The 14,712-nt window shown below is 31.9% G+C and overlaps 1 protein-coding gene across 1 annotated transcript in view; it reads left to right on the top strand.

Moving 5' to 3' along the window:
- LOC113378409 (dystrophin, isoforms A/C/F/G/H-like) overlaps nt 1-14,712 on the top strand; it is a 16,180-nt gene extending 1,468 nt beyond the window's left edge. The window contains exons 2-6 of the mRNA XM_026618936.1: nt 4-182; nt 4,163-4,566; nt 8,476-8,618; nt 10,649-11,042; nt 14,600-14,712. Of these exons, the coding sequence (XP_026474721.1) occupies nt 4-182; nt 4,163-4,566; nt 8,476-8,618; nt 10,649-11,042; nt 14,600-14,712 (1,233 nt within the window). The remainder of the gene's footprint in view (nt 1-3; nt 183-4,162; nt 4,567-8,475; nt 8,619-10,648; nt 11,043-14,599) is intronic.

Here is a 14,712-nt window from a genome sequence, read left to right as displayed (position 1 = left end):
AAGGATTTCTTTTACACGGAGTTGGGGGATTTAAAGCTGGTTTTGGCGGATTTTCAGGATTGGTTCAAGACTATTACGCCTGGTAATCAGGCAAGGGAGTATAAGAAGCAAAGGATTATTATGATGTCGTATGAGGAAAGGATTAAGAGATTGAGGGCGAAGTTGAAGGAACTTACTACAAGGTGAGTGGTAAAATTTACTTGTCAGTAGAGTTCTTTTTTTTGTTTTTTTAGACCGATATTAAAGTGTTTGTGTCAGTAGAGTCGTTTTTTCTTTTTTTTTAGTTTGCTTTTCAGTAGAGTCCCATTTTTCTATTTTTTCTAGTTTGCTTGTTAGTAGAGTCCCTTTTTAAATGTACTAGATCCAATTATTTTATTTGTTCGTTAGTAGAGTCCTTTTCTAATTTTCTAGACCAATATTAAAATGTTTGTGTCAGGAGAGTCCCTTTTCTTATTATTATTAATTTACTCGTGAGTAGAGTCCCTTTTTTTCTATTATTATTAGTTTGCTCGTCAGTAGAGTCCCTTTTTTATTTTTTTTAGACCAATATTAAACTGTTTGTGTCAGTAGAGTCCCCTTTTTCTATTATTTTTAGTTTGTTCATCAGTAGAGTCCCTTTTCTCTTATTTTTACTTTGCTCGTCAGTAGAGTCCCTTTTCTCTTTTATATGCACTTTGCTTGTCAGTAGACTTCCTTTTCTTTCTGTTTTTAGTTTGCTCGTCAGTAGAGTCCTTTCTTTTATTTTCTAGATCAAAATTAAAGTTTGCTCGTAAGTGGAGTCCTTTTTAATCTATATTTTATAGCATTTTTTATTCTAAAAATAAGTCAGAGTCCTCTGTTTCTTTTTTAGAGGCCCTTTTTTATCCCTTTTTGTTAATTTTTAATTTGCTTGTCAGTAGAGTCTCTTTTTATTGTACTAGATCCTAATATTTTACTTTGCTCGTCAGTAGAGTCCCTTCTTAGATCAAAATTAAGTTTGCTCGTCAGTAGAGTCCTTTTCTAGATCAAATTAAATTTGCTCGTCAGTAGAGTCCTTTTCTAGATCAAAATTACATTTGCTCGTCAGTAGAGTCCTTTTTTTTCTAGATAAAAATTGAAGTTTTTTTGTCAGTAAATTTTTATCTTTTAGATCAAAATTAAGTTTGCTCGTCAGTAGAGTTTTTTTTTTATTTTTTTAGACCGATATTAAAGTGTTTGTGTCAGTAGAGTTTTCTATTCTTTTTTCTATTATTTTTAGTTTGTTCGTCAGTAGATTCCCTTTTTTGTTTTATTTTTAATTTGCACGTTTTCTTCTTCATATTTTAAAGTACTCTACTGACTAAAAACATAATTGGCAGAATCCTCTAGTTTGTTCGTCAGTAAAATTTCCTTTTCATTTTCTGTCCAAATATTTAATTTGCTCGTCAATAGAGTCTCTTTTATATTTTTTAGATTAAAATTACAGTTTTTTTGTCAGTAGATTCTTTTTTATGTTTTCTAGGTCAATATTAAGGTTTGCTCGTCAGTAGAGTTCTTTTTCTATTAAAGAACCTACAAATTCGTTGTCAGAGTTTCTTTTTTGTCAAAATATATTTTAAATTTACTCGTCTCTTTTTAAATTCTAGAACAAATTCTTAATTTGCTTGTCAGTAGAGTCTTTTTTTGTAATATTCAAGAGAAAATCAAGTTTGCTCGTCAGTAGAGTCCTTTTTTTAATCTTCTATATCAAATTTTTGGTTTGTTTGTCAGTAGAGTCCTTTTGATAATATTTTCGATTCTTATTAAAGTTTGCTCGTCAGTAGTCTTTTTTCTAATTTTCTAGAAATAAAGTTTGCTTGTCAGTAGAGTCCTTCTTGTAATATTTTAGATCAAATTTTAGGTTTGTTTGTCAGTGGAGTTCCTTTTTGTAATCTTTTAAATCAAATTTTGAATTTGCTTGTCAGTAAAGTCCTTCTTCTGTAATTTTTCAGATTAATTCTTTTCTAATTTTAAGTTTGCTCGACAGTAGAGTCCCTTTTTCTAATTATCTAGAACTAATTCTAAGTTTGCTTGACAGTAGAGTCCCTTTTCAATCTTCTCGATCAAATTTGTCAGTACAGTCGTTTTTTGTAATTTTCTAGATCAAAATTAAGTTTGCTCGTCAGTAGAGTCCCTTTTCAATCTTCTCGATCAAATTTGTCAGTACAGTCGTTTTTGTAATTTTCTAGATCAAAATTAAGTTTGCTCGTCAGTAGAGTCCTTTTTCTAATATTCTAGATCAAATTTTAAATTTGCTCGTCAGTAGAGTCCTTTTTCTGATATTCTAGATCAAATTTTAAATTTGCTCGTCAGTAGAGTCCTTTTTCTGATATTTTAGATCTAATTTTAAATTTGCTTGTCAGTAGAGTCCTTTTTGTAATTTTCTCGACCAATTTCTGAGTTTGCTTATCAGTAGAGTCTCTTTATTTTAATCTTCTCGAACAAATTGTAAGTTTGCTCGTCAGTAGAGTCCTTTTTTATAATTTTCTACATCAAATTTTAAGTTTGCTTGTCAGTAGAGTCACTTTTTATTTTTCTAGAGATCAAATTGTAGTATGCTCCAAATCCAAATTTGCTTGTCAGTAGAGTCCCTTTTTGTAATCTTCTCAATTAAATTTGTCAGTAGAGTCGTTTTTTGTAATTTTCTATATCAAATTTTCATAATTTTCTAGATCAAATTCTAAATTTGCTCGTTAGTAGAGTCCCGTTTTGTAATATTTTCGATTCTTATTAAAATTTGCTCGTCAGTAGAGTCCCTTTTTATTAACTTCCCGTAGGGTAAGTTATTGTAATGGACCGAAAATCGGAATTGAAAATTTTTACATTTCTCGACGTTTTGAAGGTTTCTGAACATTTTGGCATACCTCAGAAAAAATGGATGTGTGTGTGTGTGTGTGTGTGTGTGTGTGTGTGTGTGTGTGAATACAAATTTTCGTCCACGTTTTCGGGCGTACGGATCAACCGATTTGAATGGTTTAAAAAACATTCGATTCCTATTAATAAGGAGAAGAGCTGATTAGTTTTTGGCAAAGGCAGGTCCAGCCGTTTCGGAGATACGGAGCAAAGAGTGCGGAAAATAGAAATCGAATTTTTGAGAGAACGGAGTATCCGATTTGAATGATCTAAAAAACATTCAATTAGTAATGATTGGGAGAAGTGTTTATTAGTTTTTGGAAAAGGCAGGCTCAGCCATTTCGAAGATACGGAGCTAAATATGTAAAAAATGGCAGTTTTTGATAGAAGTAAGCGTCCGATTTGAATGATTCAAAAAACTTTCTGCTTGTCTTAACAAAATAATTGATTTTGGAAAAAAAATTTTTGTTCCATTTTTTTTTTTTTTTTTTTTTTTTTTTTAGTTTTTGTTGAAACAAATAATTTCAACTTTGCAATTCAGTTTATATAATTCTTATAAATATTAGACAATGTTACAATATTTATAATAATCTATTTGAAAACATTCAGTATTCCTCGAACATTTCGTTACGGTACGGGAAGTTCCAGCAATTTGCCTTAGGGCACGATGCCACCCACCCCACTAGTTTAATTTTTAGTTTGCTCGTCAGTAGAGTCCTTTTTTTATTTTATTCTTAGTTTGCTTGTCAGTAGAGTCCCTTTTATTTAATTTTTAGTTTGCTCGTCAGTAGAGTCCTTTTTTTATTTTATTCTTAGTTTGCTCGTCAGTAGAGTCCCTTTTTATTTAATTTTTAGTTTGCTCGTCAGTAGAGTCCCTTTTTTATTTTATTCTTAGTTTGCTTGTCAGTAGAGTCCCTTTTTATTTAATTTTTAGTTTGCTCGTCAGTAGAGTCCCTTTTTTATTTTATTCTTAGTTTGCTTGTCAGTAGAGTCCCTTTTTATTTAATTTTTAGTTTGCTCGTCAGTAGAGTCCGTTTTTCAAATTTGTTATATTTTGCTTGTCAGTAGAGTCCCTTTATTTTTTAAACTAATTTTCTGAACTGAATATTTTCTATTATTTATTCGTCGTCAGTATAGTCTTTTTTGCCTATTGATATTATTGTTTGCACAGTAGAGTCCTTTTTATTTTTATATTAGTAGTCCCTGTTTTGTAATTTTCTCGAACAAATTTTATATTTACTCGTCAGTAGAGTCACTTTATACAAAACTTATCATTTCTCACCATTATTAACCACCATATCTTCTTCCCCAGGCAAATATCATCCCCAGAAGACTCCAAACTAATGCAGGACGACGTCGAAACCTTCACCAAAGGATGGCAAGTGATCATCGACCAGATCTCAGCTCCTCAAAAACCAACCAAGAAGTACCAGGACCGCCTGGACCAATTGACCAAGTTTCTGGATACCTCCAAACAGGAGTTGGCAGCCGCCAACGTTTTAGATTTAGGCGAAATCGAGGAGATGCAGAAGCGGTTGAAGGAGTTGCAGAAGTTGAAAGCTAAAATATCGGGGATGAAGCAGGATTATGACTTTGTGGTGGATTTTAAAGAGCAGGAGGAGGAGGTGGTTGCGGCAGAAGTGGTTGGCGAGTTGAAGGTCAAATGGTGTGATCTGGTGGATGATTTGGAGGATAAGATGAGGAAATTGAATGCAGGTTGGTGGTATAGTCTATTTTTATGATAAAATTTGTAATTAGGGTAGAGTCCTTTTAGTCCGTAGAGTCCCTTTTCATTTGTCTAGATCGAAATTGAATTTACTAGTCAGTAGGGTGTCTTATTAATCGACTAGATCGACATTTTATTTGCTCGTCAGTAGAGTCCCTTCTTTTATTGAAATTTTTATTAGCTCGTCAGTAGAGTGCCTTTTTAATCTTCTAGATCAAAATTAAGTTTGCTCGTCAGTAGAGTCCCTTTTTAGATTTCAGATAAAATTTAAATTGCTTATTAGTATTTCTAATGTTCTAATTTACAAACTTAAAATTGCAAACTTCTAATTTTCTAGATGAAAATTAGAAGTTTTCTCGTCAGTAGAGTCCCTTTTTTATAGTTTGTTGATAATAATTGAATTTGCTCGTCAGTAGAGTCCTTTTTTATCTCTTGATATTTTTATTTGCTTGTCAGTAGGGTCCCTTTTAAATCTTCTAGATCTTATATAAAGTTATATCAGTAGAGTCTCATTTATATTTTCTAAATCAAAATTAAAGTTTGCTCATCAGTAGAGTCCCTTTTTACCTTTTGATATTATTATTTGCTCGTCAGTAGAGTCACTTTTTTCTTCTTGACTATTTTTAGTTGTGCGTCAGTTTTATCCTTTTTTGACCATTGATATTTATATTTGCTTGTCAGTAGGGTCCCTTTTAAATCTTCTAGATCTTATATAAAGTTATATCAGTAGAGTCTCATTTATATTTTCTAAATCAAAATTAAAGTTTGCTCATCAGTAGAGTCCCTTTTTACCTTTTGATATTATTATTTGCTCGTCAGTAGAGTCACTTTTTTCTTCTTGACTATTTTTAGTTGTGCGTCAGTTTTATCCTTTTTTGACCATTGATATTTATATTTGCTTGTCAGTAGGGTCCCTTTTAAATCTTCTAGATCTTATATAAAGTTATATCAGTAGAGTCTCATTTATATTTTCTAAATCAAAATTAAAGTTTGCTCATCAGTAGAGTCCCTTTTTACCTTTTGATATTATTATTTGCTCGTCAGTAGAGTCACTTTTTTCTTCTTGACTATTTTTAGTTGTGCGTCAGTTTTATCCTTTTTTGACCATTGATATTTATATTTGCTTGTTAGTAGAGTTCGTTTTAAATCGTTTTGTTTACAAATTATCTTGCTCGTCAGTAATCTTTTTTAATTCTAAATCAAATTGTAAGTTTGCTCGTCAGTAGAGTCCCTTTTTAATCTTCTTATTTGCAAACCAATTTGTTAGTAGAGTTCTTTTTGCCATTTGACATTTTTATTAGCTTGTCAGTAAAGTTCTTTTGTTTTTATTTTTAGTTTTCTCATCAGTAGAATCCTTTTTCTTTTTATTTTTAATTTACTCGTCAGTAGAGTCCTTTTTTTAATCTTCTTGGGTTAATTTAAAGTTTGCTCGTCAGTGGAGTCCCTTTTTATCTCTCAACATTTTAAGCTTGCTCATCAGTAGAGTTCTTTTCTTTTCTTAAATTTTGCTCGTCAGTAGAGTCCTTTTTGTTTCTTGAAATTTTTGTAGTAGAATTCCTTCTTACCTATAAACAGTTTTATTCGCTCGTCAATAGAGTACTTTTTACCTTTTGACATTTTCAATTTGCTTGTCAGTAGAGTCCCTTTTTACCTCTTGACATTTCTAACCGACCTGATCAAAATTTAATTTGCACGTCAGTAAAGTCCCCTTTTTTCTCTGGATATTTTTACATGCTCGTCAGTAAAGTCCCTTTTAAATCTTCTAGATCTAATATAAAGTTTGCTTGTCAGTAGAGTCCTTTTTGCCTACTGACATTTTTATTAGCTCGTCAGTACAGTTTATTTTCGTTTTCTAGATCACTATTAAAGTTTGCTAGTCAGTAAAGTCCCTTTTTAATCTTCTAAATCTAATTTAAAGTTTGATCGTTAGTAGAGTTCATTTTTCTTTTATTTTTAAATTAATCGCCAGTAGTGTCCTTTTTTTAGATATTTTCAGTTTGATAGTCAGTAGATTCGTTTTCGTTTGATTCGTCAGTAGTCTCTTTTTTTGTTAATTTTTTATTATTAGGTCATCAGTAGAGTTGTTTGTTATATTTTTAGTTTGCTTGTCAGTAGAGTCCCTTCTTCTATTGAAATTTTTATTAGTAGAGTCAAATTGTAGATCAAAGTTTAATTTGCTCGCCAGTAGAGTTCCTTTTTATCTATTAACATTTTCAATTTGATAGAAGTAGAATCCTTTTCATCTATCTAGATCAACTTTTTTGCTCATCAGTAGAGTCCCTTTTAAATCTTCTAGATCTAATTTATAGTTTGCTTGTCAGTAGAATCTCTTTTTATTTTGTTCGTCAGTAGAGTCTCTTTTCATTTTGCTTGTCAGTAGAGTCATTTTTTTATTGTGGATAAAAATTGAATTTGCTCCACAATAGAGTTCCTTTTTAATCGACTAGATCGAAATTTTATTTGCTTGTCAGTAGAGTCCTTTTTTTATTTTCAAGATGAAAATTAAACTTTGCTCGTCAGTAGAGTCATTTTTATAGTTTGTTGATAAAAATTAAAGTTTGCTCGTCAGTAGAGTCCTTTTCTTTTACCTCTTGAAATTTGCTTCTCAGTAGAGTCTCTTTTTAGATTGTAGATGAAATTAGAATTTGCTTGTCAGTAGAGTCCCTTTTTTAATCGCTTAGATTGAAATTTAATTTGCTCGTTAGTGAAATCCTTTTCTATCTCTTGACGTTTTTAATTGCTTCTACATATAATGTAAAGTTTCATTGTCAGTAGAGTCCTTTCTTCTTACTACTTGATATTTTTATCTGCTCGTCAGTAGAGTCCTTTTTTAGATATTTTTAGTTTGATCATCAGTACAATCTCTTTTTTAGATTATAGATAAAAATTAGAGTTTGCTCGTTCGTAGAGTTCCTTTTTAAATTTCAGTTTATAAATTAAAATTTGCTCGTCAGTAGAGTCCCTTTTTACCTCTTGATATTTTTGTTTGCTCGACGGTAGACTCTTTCTTTTTCAGTCAGTAGAGTCTCCTTTTAGATTGTTGATAAAAATTGAATTTGCTCGTCAGTAGAGTCTTTTTTTATCTTCTAGATCAAAATTAAGTTTGCCCGTCAGTAGAGTTCCTTTTTAATGCTTTAATTTACAAATTATCTTGCTTGTCAGTAGAGTCCCTTTCTACTTCTGGATATTTTCATTTACTCGTCAGTAGAGTCCTTTCTTTAGATTATAGATAATAGTCAATAGAGTCTTTTTTAATCGACCAGATCGAAATTTATTTTTTTCGTTAGTAAAATCCTTTTTTAACTCTTGACATTTTTAGTTTGCTCGTCAGTAGAATCCCCTTTTGTTACATACCATTATTTTTAATATAATTTATATAAAGTCGCTCGTCCGTAGAGTCCATTTTGTAATATTGCAGGTTTCCAAATATTTTCCAAAATTAATTTCTAATAAATTATTTAATTTGTAATTAATTTAATCGTTAGTAGAGTCCCCTTTTTTTTTCTTTTTTTTTTTTTAATCTGCATGTCAGTAAAAGTGTTTAATTCTAAAAATTTGCTGGACTAAATAATTTTCAAAAATTTAGTAGTTGTTTTTCCCTTAACAATTTTTACAAGATAAATTTGCTAATCAATCGAGTCCTTTTTATTATATTTTACTAATATTAACCTTTGTCTAATTTTAATTTGCTTGTGAGTAGAGTCACTTTAGTTTTCATGTCGAAATTAATACATTTTTTATCAATTTTAGCACTCAGCTCGTCAGTAGAGTCCTTTTATCTATATTGTTAATTTCCTCGTCAGTAGAGTTCTTTTATCTTTGTTTTTAATTTCCTCGTCAGTAGAGTCCCTTTCTTACATTTCATAGATAATTTATTATTAATTTTTTTTTTATTTTAGCCATAGAAAGTGTAAACCAATTCAACGAAGACGTATCGGGATTAGAAGTCTGGATGCACGACGTGGAGGTGTTTTTGGAGGACGAAAAGGATATTCCGACGGGAGACGAACCCACTTTGGAGGCGAAATTGGAGCAGTCAAATGTAAGTAAAAATTAATAAATTTATTTGTTTAAAATTTGTCAGTGGAATCCCTTTTGTATTTTTATTTTTAGTTTGCTTGTCAGTAGAGTCCCTTTTGTTTTTTAATCCTAATTTGCTTGTCAGTGGAGTCCTTTTGTCTTTTATTTTTAATTTGCTCGTCAGTAGAGTCCCTTTTTCTGTCTTTCTAATTTTGCTCATTAGTAGAGTCCCTTCATTTCTACTTATTTTAATTTGCTTGTGAGTAGAGTTCATTTTTTCAAATCCGAATTTGCTCGTCAGTAGAGTCCATTTTGTTTTTTATTTTTAATTTGCTCTTCAGTAGAGTTCTTACTTTTCATTCTGTTAGTTTGTCAGTAGAGCAAAAATTTAAAAAAATCTATTCACTATGGGTTCGTGTCTAAAAGGGGACTCTACTAACAACCAAACTTTGTCAAAAAGTTCGAACTGCGATAAAAAAGGACTCTACTGACGAGCAAAATTAGAATGACAGAAAAAGGGACTGTACTGACGACCATACTTGAAATTTATTTTATCAGAAAAATTTATTTCTATTAAATTACTAGTATGTTTCCATTTGCTCGTCAGTAGAGTTCCTTTTTCGTTTCATTTTTGATTTGCTCGTCAGTAGAGTTCCTTTTTCGTTTAATTTAATTCGTCAGTAAAGTCCCTTTTTTTCTTTAAGCTTTAGTTTTATTTTGCACGTCAGTAGAGTCCCTATTTTTTTAAATTTTTAGTTTGCTCGTCAGTAGAGTCTTTTTTGTCTTTTAACCATTAATTTTGCTCCTTTTATTCTCATGTTTTTTTGTCAGTAGAGGCCTTTTTATTATGTCTTTCCTCAGTAGAGTCCTTTTTCTTTCTATTGTATTTTGTTCGATAGTAGAGTCCCTTTATTGTTTTATTTTAAGTTTGACGTTAGTAGAGTCCCTTTACAATTTCATTTCGAGTTTTCTCGTCAGTAGAAGCCTTTTTATCTTGCAATTTTGTTTGTACGTCAGTAGAGTCCTTTCATAGTTTCATTTTATTTTGATCGTCAGTAAAGTCCCTTTATTCTTTTATTTTAAGTTTGACGTTAGTAGAGTCCTTTTTCTTTAATTTTTTTTAGACAAAAAGGACGCTACTGACGAACAAATTCAAAACGTACTAAATATAATATAAAAATATAATTATAAGAAAAAATGACTCTACTGACGATCTCGCCTGTGATAAAAACATCAGTGGGAAGAAAAAAGGACTCTACTGATGAACAAAATTATTGTGGTTTGTTATATTGATCAAATATGAGTTAAAAAGTATAGGCATGTTGGGCATCAAATGAAAGGTCTCGACTAGCACTATCTAAACATCATACTTACAAAGTCAATAAACCTACAGGGTTCCGTACTCATAATTTCTGTATTTTTTTAACATTAATTTCTGCTATTTTAAAGTGAACCAAATTGCTGTAGAGTGTTAGTGTACAAGACAATATTATGCATAATTTAATTTAGAGCAAATTTACCGAATAAACCATATACTTTGGACGAACCGTTCAAAAGTCACAAGAGATTTTTTAAAAAGTAAACCATTGGGTTGCAGAACTCTGTGTCAAACATGACCTAAGAAGTTTTACTTCAAATATAGGCATGTTGGGTATCAAATGAAAGGTCTCGACGAGCACTATAAGAAAATCATATTTATATCCCATTAACGTTCCGTACATTGCATTCATGCAATTTGAAATAAGAATGTTTGCTATTTTAAACTATACCAAGCTTTTTGTAGGGCTTCTAAATTATAACATGTCATAGGTAATTTAATTTAGAACAAATTTGCCGAATATTTCATTCAAATCGAACGAAGCGTTCAAAAGTTACAAGAGACGTAACAGAAACCGACCAATGGGTTGCATAACACGAAAACAGACATAAGTCGGAAAGTTTTACTTCAAATATAGGCATGTTGGGTATCAAATGAAAGGTCTCGACGAGCCCTATCCAAAAAACATTCTTAAGGTTCCGTACCTAATTTACTATCATCTTTTTCCTCCCCAGGCTTTACTAGACGACCTAGAAACCCTCCAACCAAACGTCGAGAACATCAACTCAATAGCAACCAAACTCCAAAGCACCAGCCAATCACAATCCTTCACCACGAAACTCCAATCCGACTTGGCCAGTCTCAACCAATCCTGGTCCGAGACGGTCACCAACGTCAACGCACACAATTGTAACCTCAAAATGGCTTTGGAGAAGACGAAGAAGGTGCTGAGAGAGATACAAGATACGGAGAAGTGGCTCGACCAATTGGAGGACGAGATACCGTCGCCGGAGACCAATAGGGCTATCACCAACTCGGCGGAGCTGTTCAGAGTGAAAGAGAAGTACCAGATACTGAAAGAGAAGTGCGATGAGAAGTCGATCGGGTTTAGGAATTTGAATGAGGAAGGTTAGTGAGGATAAAAAGGGATACGTTTCGGGAGTGTGGTTTGTGTCATCATAAGGGGAAATGGATGGATGAATGGTTTTAACACTATTAGGGCGTTAGTAGAGTTTTTTTTGAGCGGATATTTAGTTTGCTGGTCAGTAGAGTCCCTTTTTTAATCAACTAGATGAAAATTAAATTTGTTCGTTAGTGGAGTTCCTTTTTAGAATGATGAATTTCAGATGTTTAGAATATTTAGATTACTTTTTTCCTGGAAATATATTTCGTTTGCTCGTCAGTAGAGTCCTTTTTAATTATCATTTCTTTTTCTTTTTAGTCTAAATGTGATATTTATTTTGCTCGTCAGTAGAGTCCTTTTTCTTCATTTTTGATTTTGCCTGTTAGTACAGTCCTTTTTCCTTTAGTTTGATAACTTTCGTAGACTTTTTTCTTGAAGATATATTTAAGTTGCTTGTCAGTAGAGTCCTTTTGTTTTGAGAAGGTTCTTAGGTTGCTTGTCAGTAGCGTTCTTTTTGTTTGAAAGTGATATTTTACGCATTCTTGTCAGTAGAATCCTTTTTATTTGGTTTTGATGTTAACAGTTTGCTTGTCAGTAGAGTTCTTTTTTAATTTTGTTTTGAAAAGATGTTATCTATTAAATCAAAATTAAATTTGTTTGTCAGTAGAGTTCCTTTTTATCCGGTTATCATGTTTAAAATTTGCTCGTCAATAGAGTCCTTTTTGTCGCGTTATGATATTTAATTTACTTGGCAGTAGAGTCCTTTTTTCAGAAAATATTTAGGTTGCTTGTCAGTAAAGTCCTTTTATTTTGAAAAGATTTTTAAGTTGCTAGTCAGTAGAGTCCTTTTTTAGTTTGCTTTCTAGTAGAGTTCCTTTTCGAGGAATTATGTTTACAGTTTGCTTGTCAGTAGAGTCCCTTTTGTCTTTTAATTTTAATTTGCTCGTCAGTAGAGTTGCATTTCTAATTTTTTTAGTTTACTCGTCAGTAGAGTCCTTTTCTTCTAAAATAGAGAGATAAATTAAATTATTACATTAGCTTGGTTGTCAGTAAAGTTCTTTTTTGAGATATTTAGAATTGCTGATTCGTAAAGTTTCTTTTATTTTTATTTTTACTTTGCTCGTCAGTAGAGTCCCTTTTTTAATCAACTAGATCAAAACTAAATTTGTTCGTCAGTAGAGTTCCTTTTTAGAATGATGAATTTTAGATGTATATTTAGAGTACTTTTTTCTTGGATATATATTTAGTTTGCTCGTCAGTAGAGTCCTTTTCTTTATATTTTTTATTTTCTCTTCAGTAGAGTTCTTTTTTTGAGAATAGATTTAATTTGCTCTTTAGTAGAGTCCATTTTTTGAAAATATTTTTAAGTTCCTTGTCAGTAGAGTCCTTTTGCTTTGATGAGGTTTTTGAGGTTTTTCAGTAGAGTCCTTTTTTCAGAAAAATATTTAACTTGCTCGTCAGTAGAGTCCTTTTTCGCTATTATAGATAAAGATTAGAACTATTACATTCATTTGGTCGTTAGTAGAGTCACTTTTCAACTTTGAAGTCATCTTTGTTTGAAAGATATTTAGTTTGTTTGTCAGTAGAGTCCTTTTCATCTCGTTATGATGTTCAAAGTTTGCTCGTCAATAGAGTCCGTTTTTTCTTAAAAGTGATACTTAATGATTGTTTGTCAGTAGAATTCTTTTCTTCTTTTGCTCGTCAGCAGAATTCTTTTACCTGGTGGAGATATTCAGTTTGTAGAATTGCTAGTCAGTACAGTTTTTTTTCTTTTTATTTTCGATTTGCTCGTTAGTAGAGTCCTTTTTATTAAATATTTGAATTATTCGTCAGTGGAGTTCTTTCTTGTTAATTTTTCAGTCGAGTCTTTTGCATTAAAGTATTAGTTTAGCTCGTCAGGAGAGTCCCTTTCTGAAGAGATATTTATTTTGCTCGTCAGTAAATTATTTTTTTGTTCAGTTTGCTTGTTAGTAGAGTTCCTTCTTTAGATATAATGTTTACAGTTTTGTTCGTCAGTAGAGTTTTTTTCTTGACGAGATATTTGATTTGCTTGTCAGTAGAGTTCAAAAATTCCTAAAAAAAAAATTAATCACGTGATCAATGGACGCTTCCTTTTGATATGTGATTTTTAGTTTGTCAGTAGAGTCTTTATTTCTTGAGAGATATTTACAGTTCGCTCGTCAGTAGCCTCTTTTCTTTTCATTTCAGTTTTGCTTGTCAGTAGAGTCCCTTTCACTTTTATTCTTGCTTTGCTCGTCAGTAGGGTCCCTTTTACTTCAAGTATTAATGTTGCTCGTTGGTAGAGTCCTTTTCCTGATATTTTTTTGCTCGTTAATGAAGTCCCCTTTTACTTTCAATATTATGCTTGTTTGTTAGTAGACTTAGTGATATTTAGTTTGCTCGTCAGTAGAGTTCCTTTTCTAAATAATTTAGATTAGCTAGTTACTAGAATTCCTTTTTCTGTTATTTTTCCTTTGCTCGTCAGTTAAAGTCCCTTTTTATAACTTTGCTTGCTAGTAGTCATTTTTGTGACGAGATATTTTAAAAGTAGGGTTATTTTCTTGTGCACATTCAGGTTGCTTGTCAGTAGAGTCCTTTTTTTCTTAAAATTTAGAATTGCTAGTCGGTAGAGTTCCTTTTCCTTTTATTTTTAGTTTGCTCGTCACTAGAGCCCCTTTTCTTGTTATTTTTTTTGCACGTCAGTAGAGTCAGTTTTTCTTTTATTTTTACTTTGCTCGTTAGTAGAGTCCCTTTTTACTTTTCCGCCGTAGAGTCTCTTTTGTCTTTCAATTTCCATTTGCTAGTCAGTAGAGTTTTTCTTGGTGATTTTTTTCAGTCAAGTTTTTTCCTGTTTATTTAGTTCGATTTTCAGTGGAATCCTTATTGTGTTATTTATTTTTCGGAAGAGTCATTTTTTTCTAATAAACGTAAGTAAATTGAATTTAGCATTAATTTGCTCGTCAGTAGAGTTCTTTTTTGTGATGTTTAGAATTGCTTGTTGATAGGGTTCCTTTTCTTTTTATTTTCAGTTTGCTTGTCAGTAGAGTCCCCTTTTACTTTTTATTTTTAACTTGCCGTATTGTAGTTATAGTAATTGCCGAAAATCGAAAATGAAAATTGTAGCATATCTTCACGTTTCACACGTTTCTGAACATTTTACTGGCATACCTAATAAAAAATGCATGTGTGTATGTGTGGATTCAATTTGTCGTCCACGTTTTCCGGCGCATGGATCAGCCGATTTGAATGGTTCAAAAAACCTTCGGCTCCTATCGATAGGGAGATGTGCTGATTAGTTTTCGGTAAAGGCAAGGTCCATCCGTCACGGAGATACGGAGCAAAGAGTGCAGAAAATAGAAATCGAGTTTTTGAGAGAACAGATCATCCGATTTGTATGATCCAAAAAACATTCAGTTCGTAATAACGGGGAAAAGTGGTTATTAGTTTTTGGCATTTAATATTCCTCGAATGTTTAATTAGGGTACGGGATTGTCCCAGCAATTTGACTTAAGGCACGATGCCATACCCACTAGTTTATTTAGTATTTGCTTCTTTTCCACAGGTAACGACATGATGCTGAGTGCTGAAAAGAATCCCCTGACAGACCTGGCCAGGAAATTTACTCACCTGAATGCACGATGGACCGAAGTCACTGCCGGAATATACGAAAGGTAA

The sequence above is a fragment of the Ctenocephalides felis genome, unplaced genomic scaffold (genome assembly GCF_003426905.1).
Source record: "Ctenocephalides felis isolate EL2017-DRISC unplaced genomic scaffold, ASM342690v1 CF-g0.4_SCAFFOLD_01886, whole genome shotgun sequence".
Lineage (NCBI taxonomy): Eukaryota > Metazoa > Arthropoda > Insecta > Siphonaptera > Pulicidae > Ctenocephalides > Ctenocephalides felis.
Note: the sequence above shows the minus strand (reverse complement) of the source record. Positions and strands in the feature narration are given on the sequence as shown.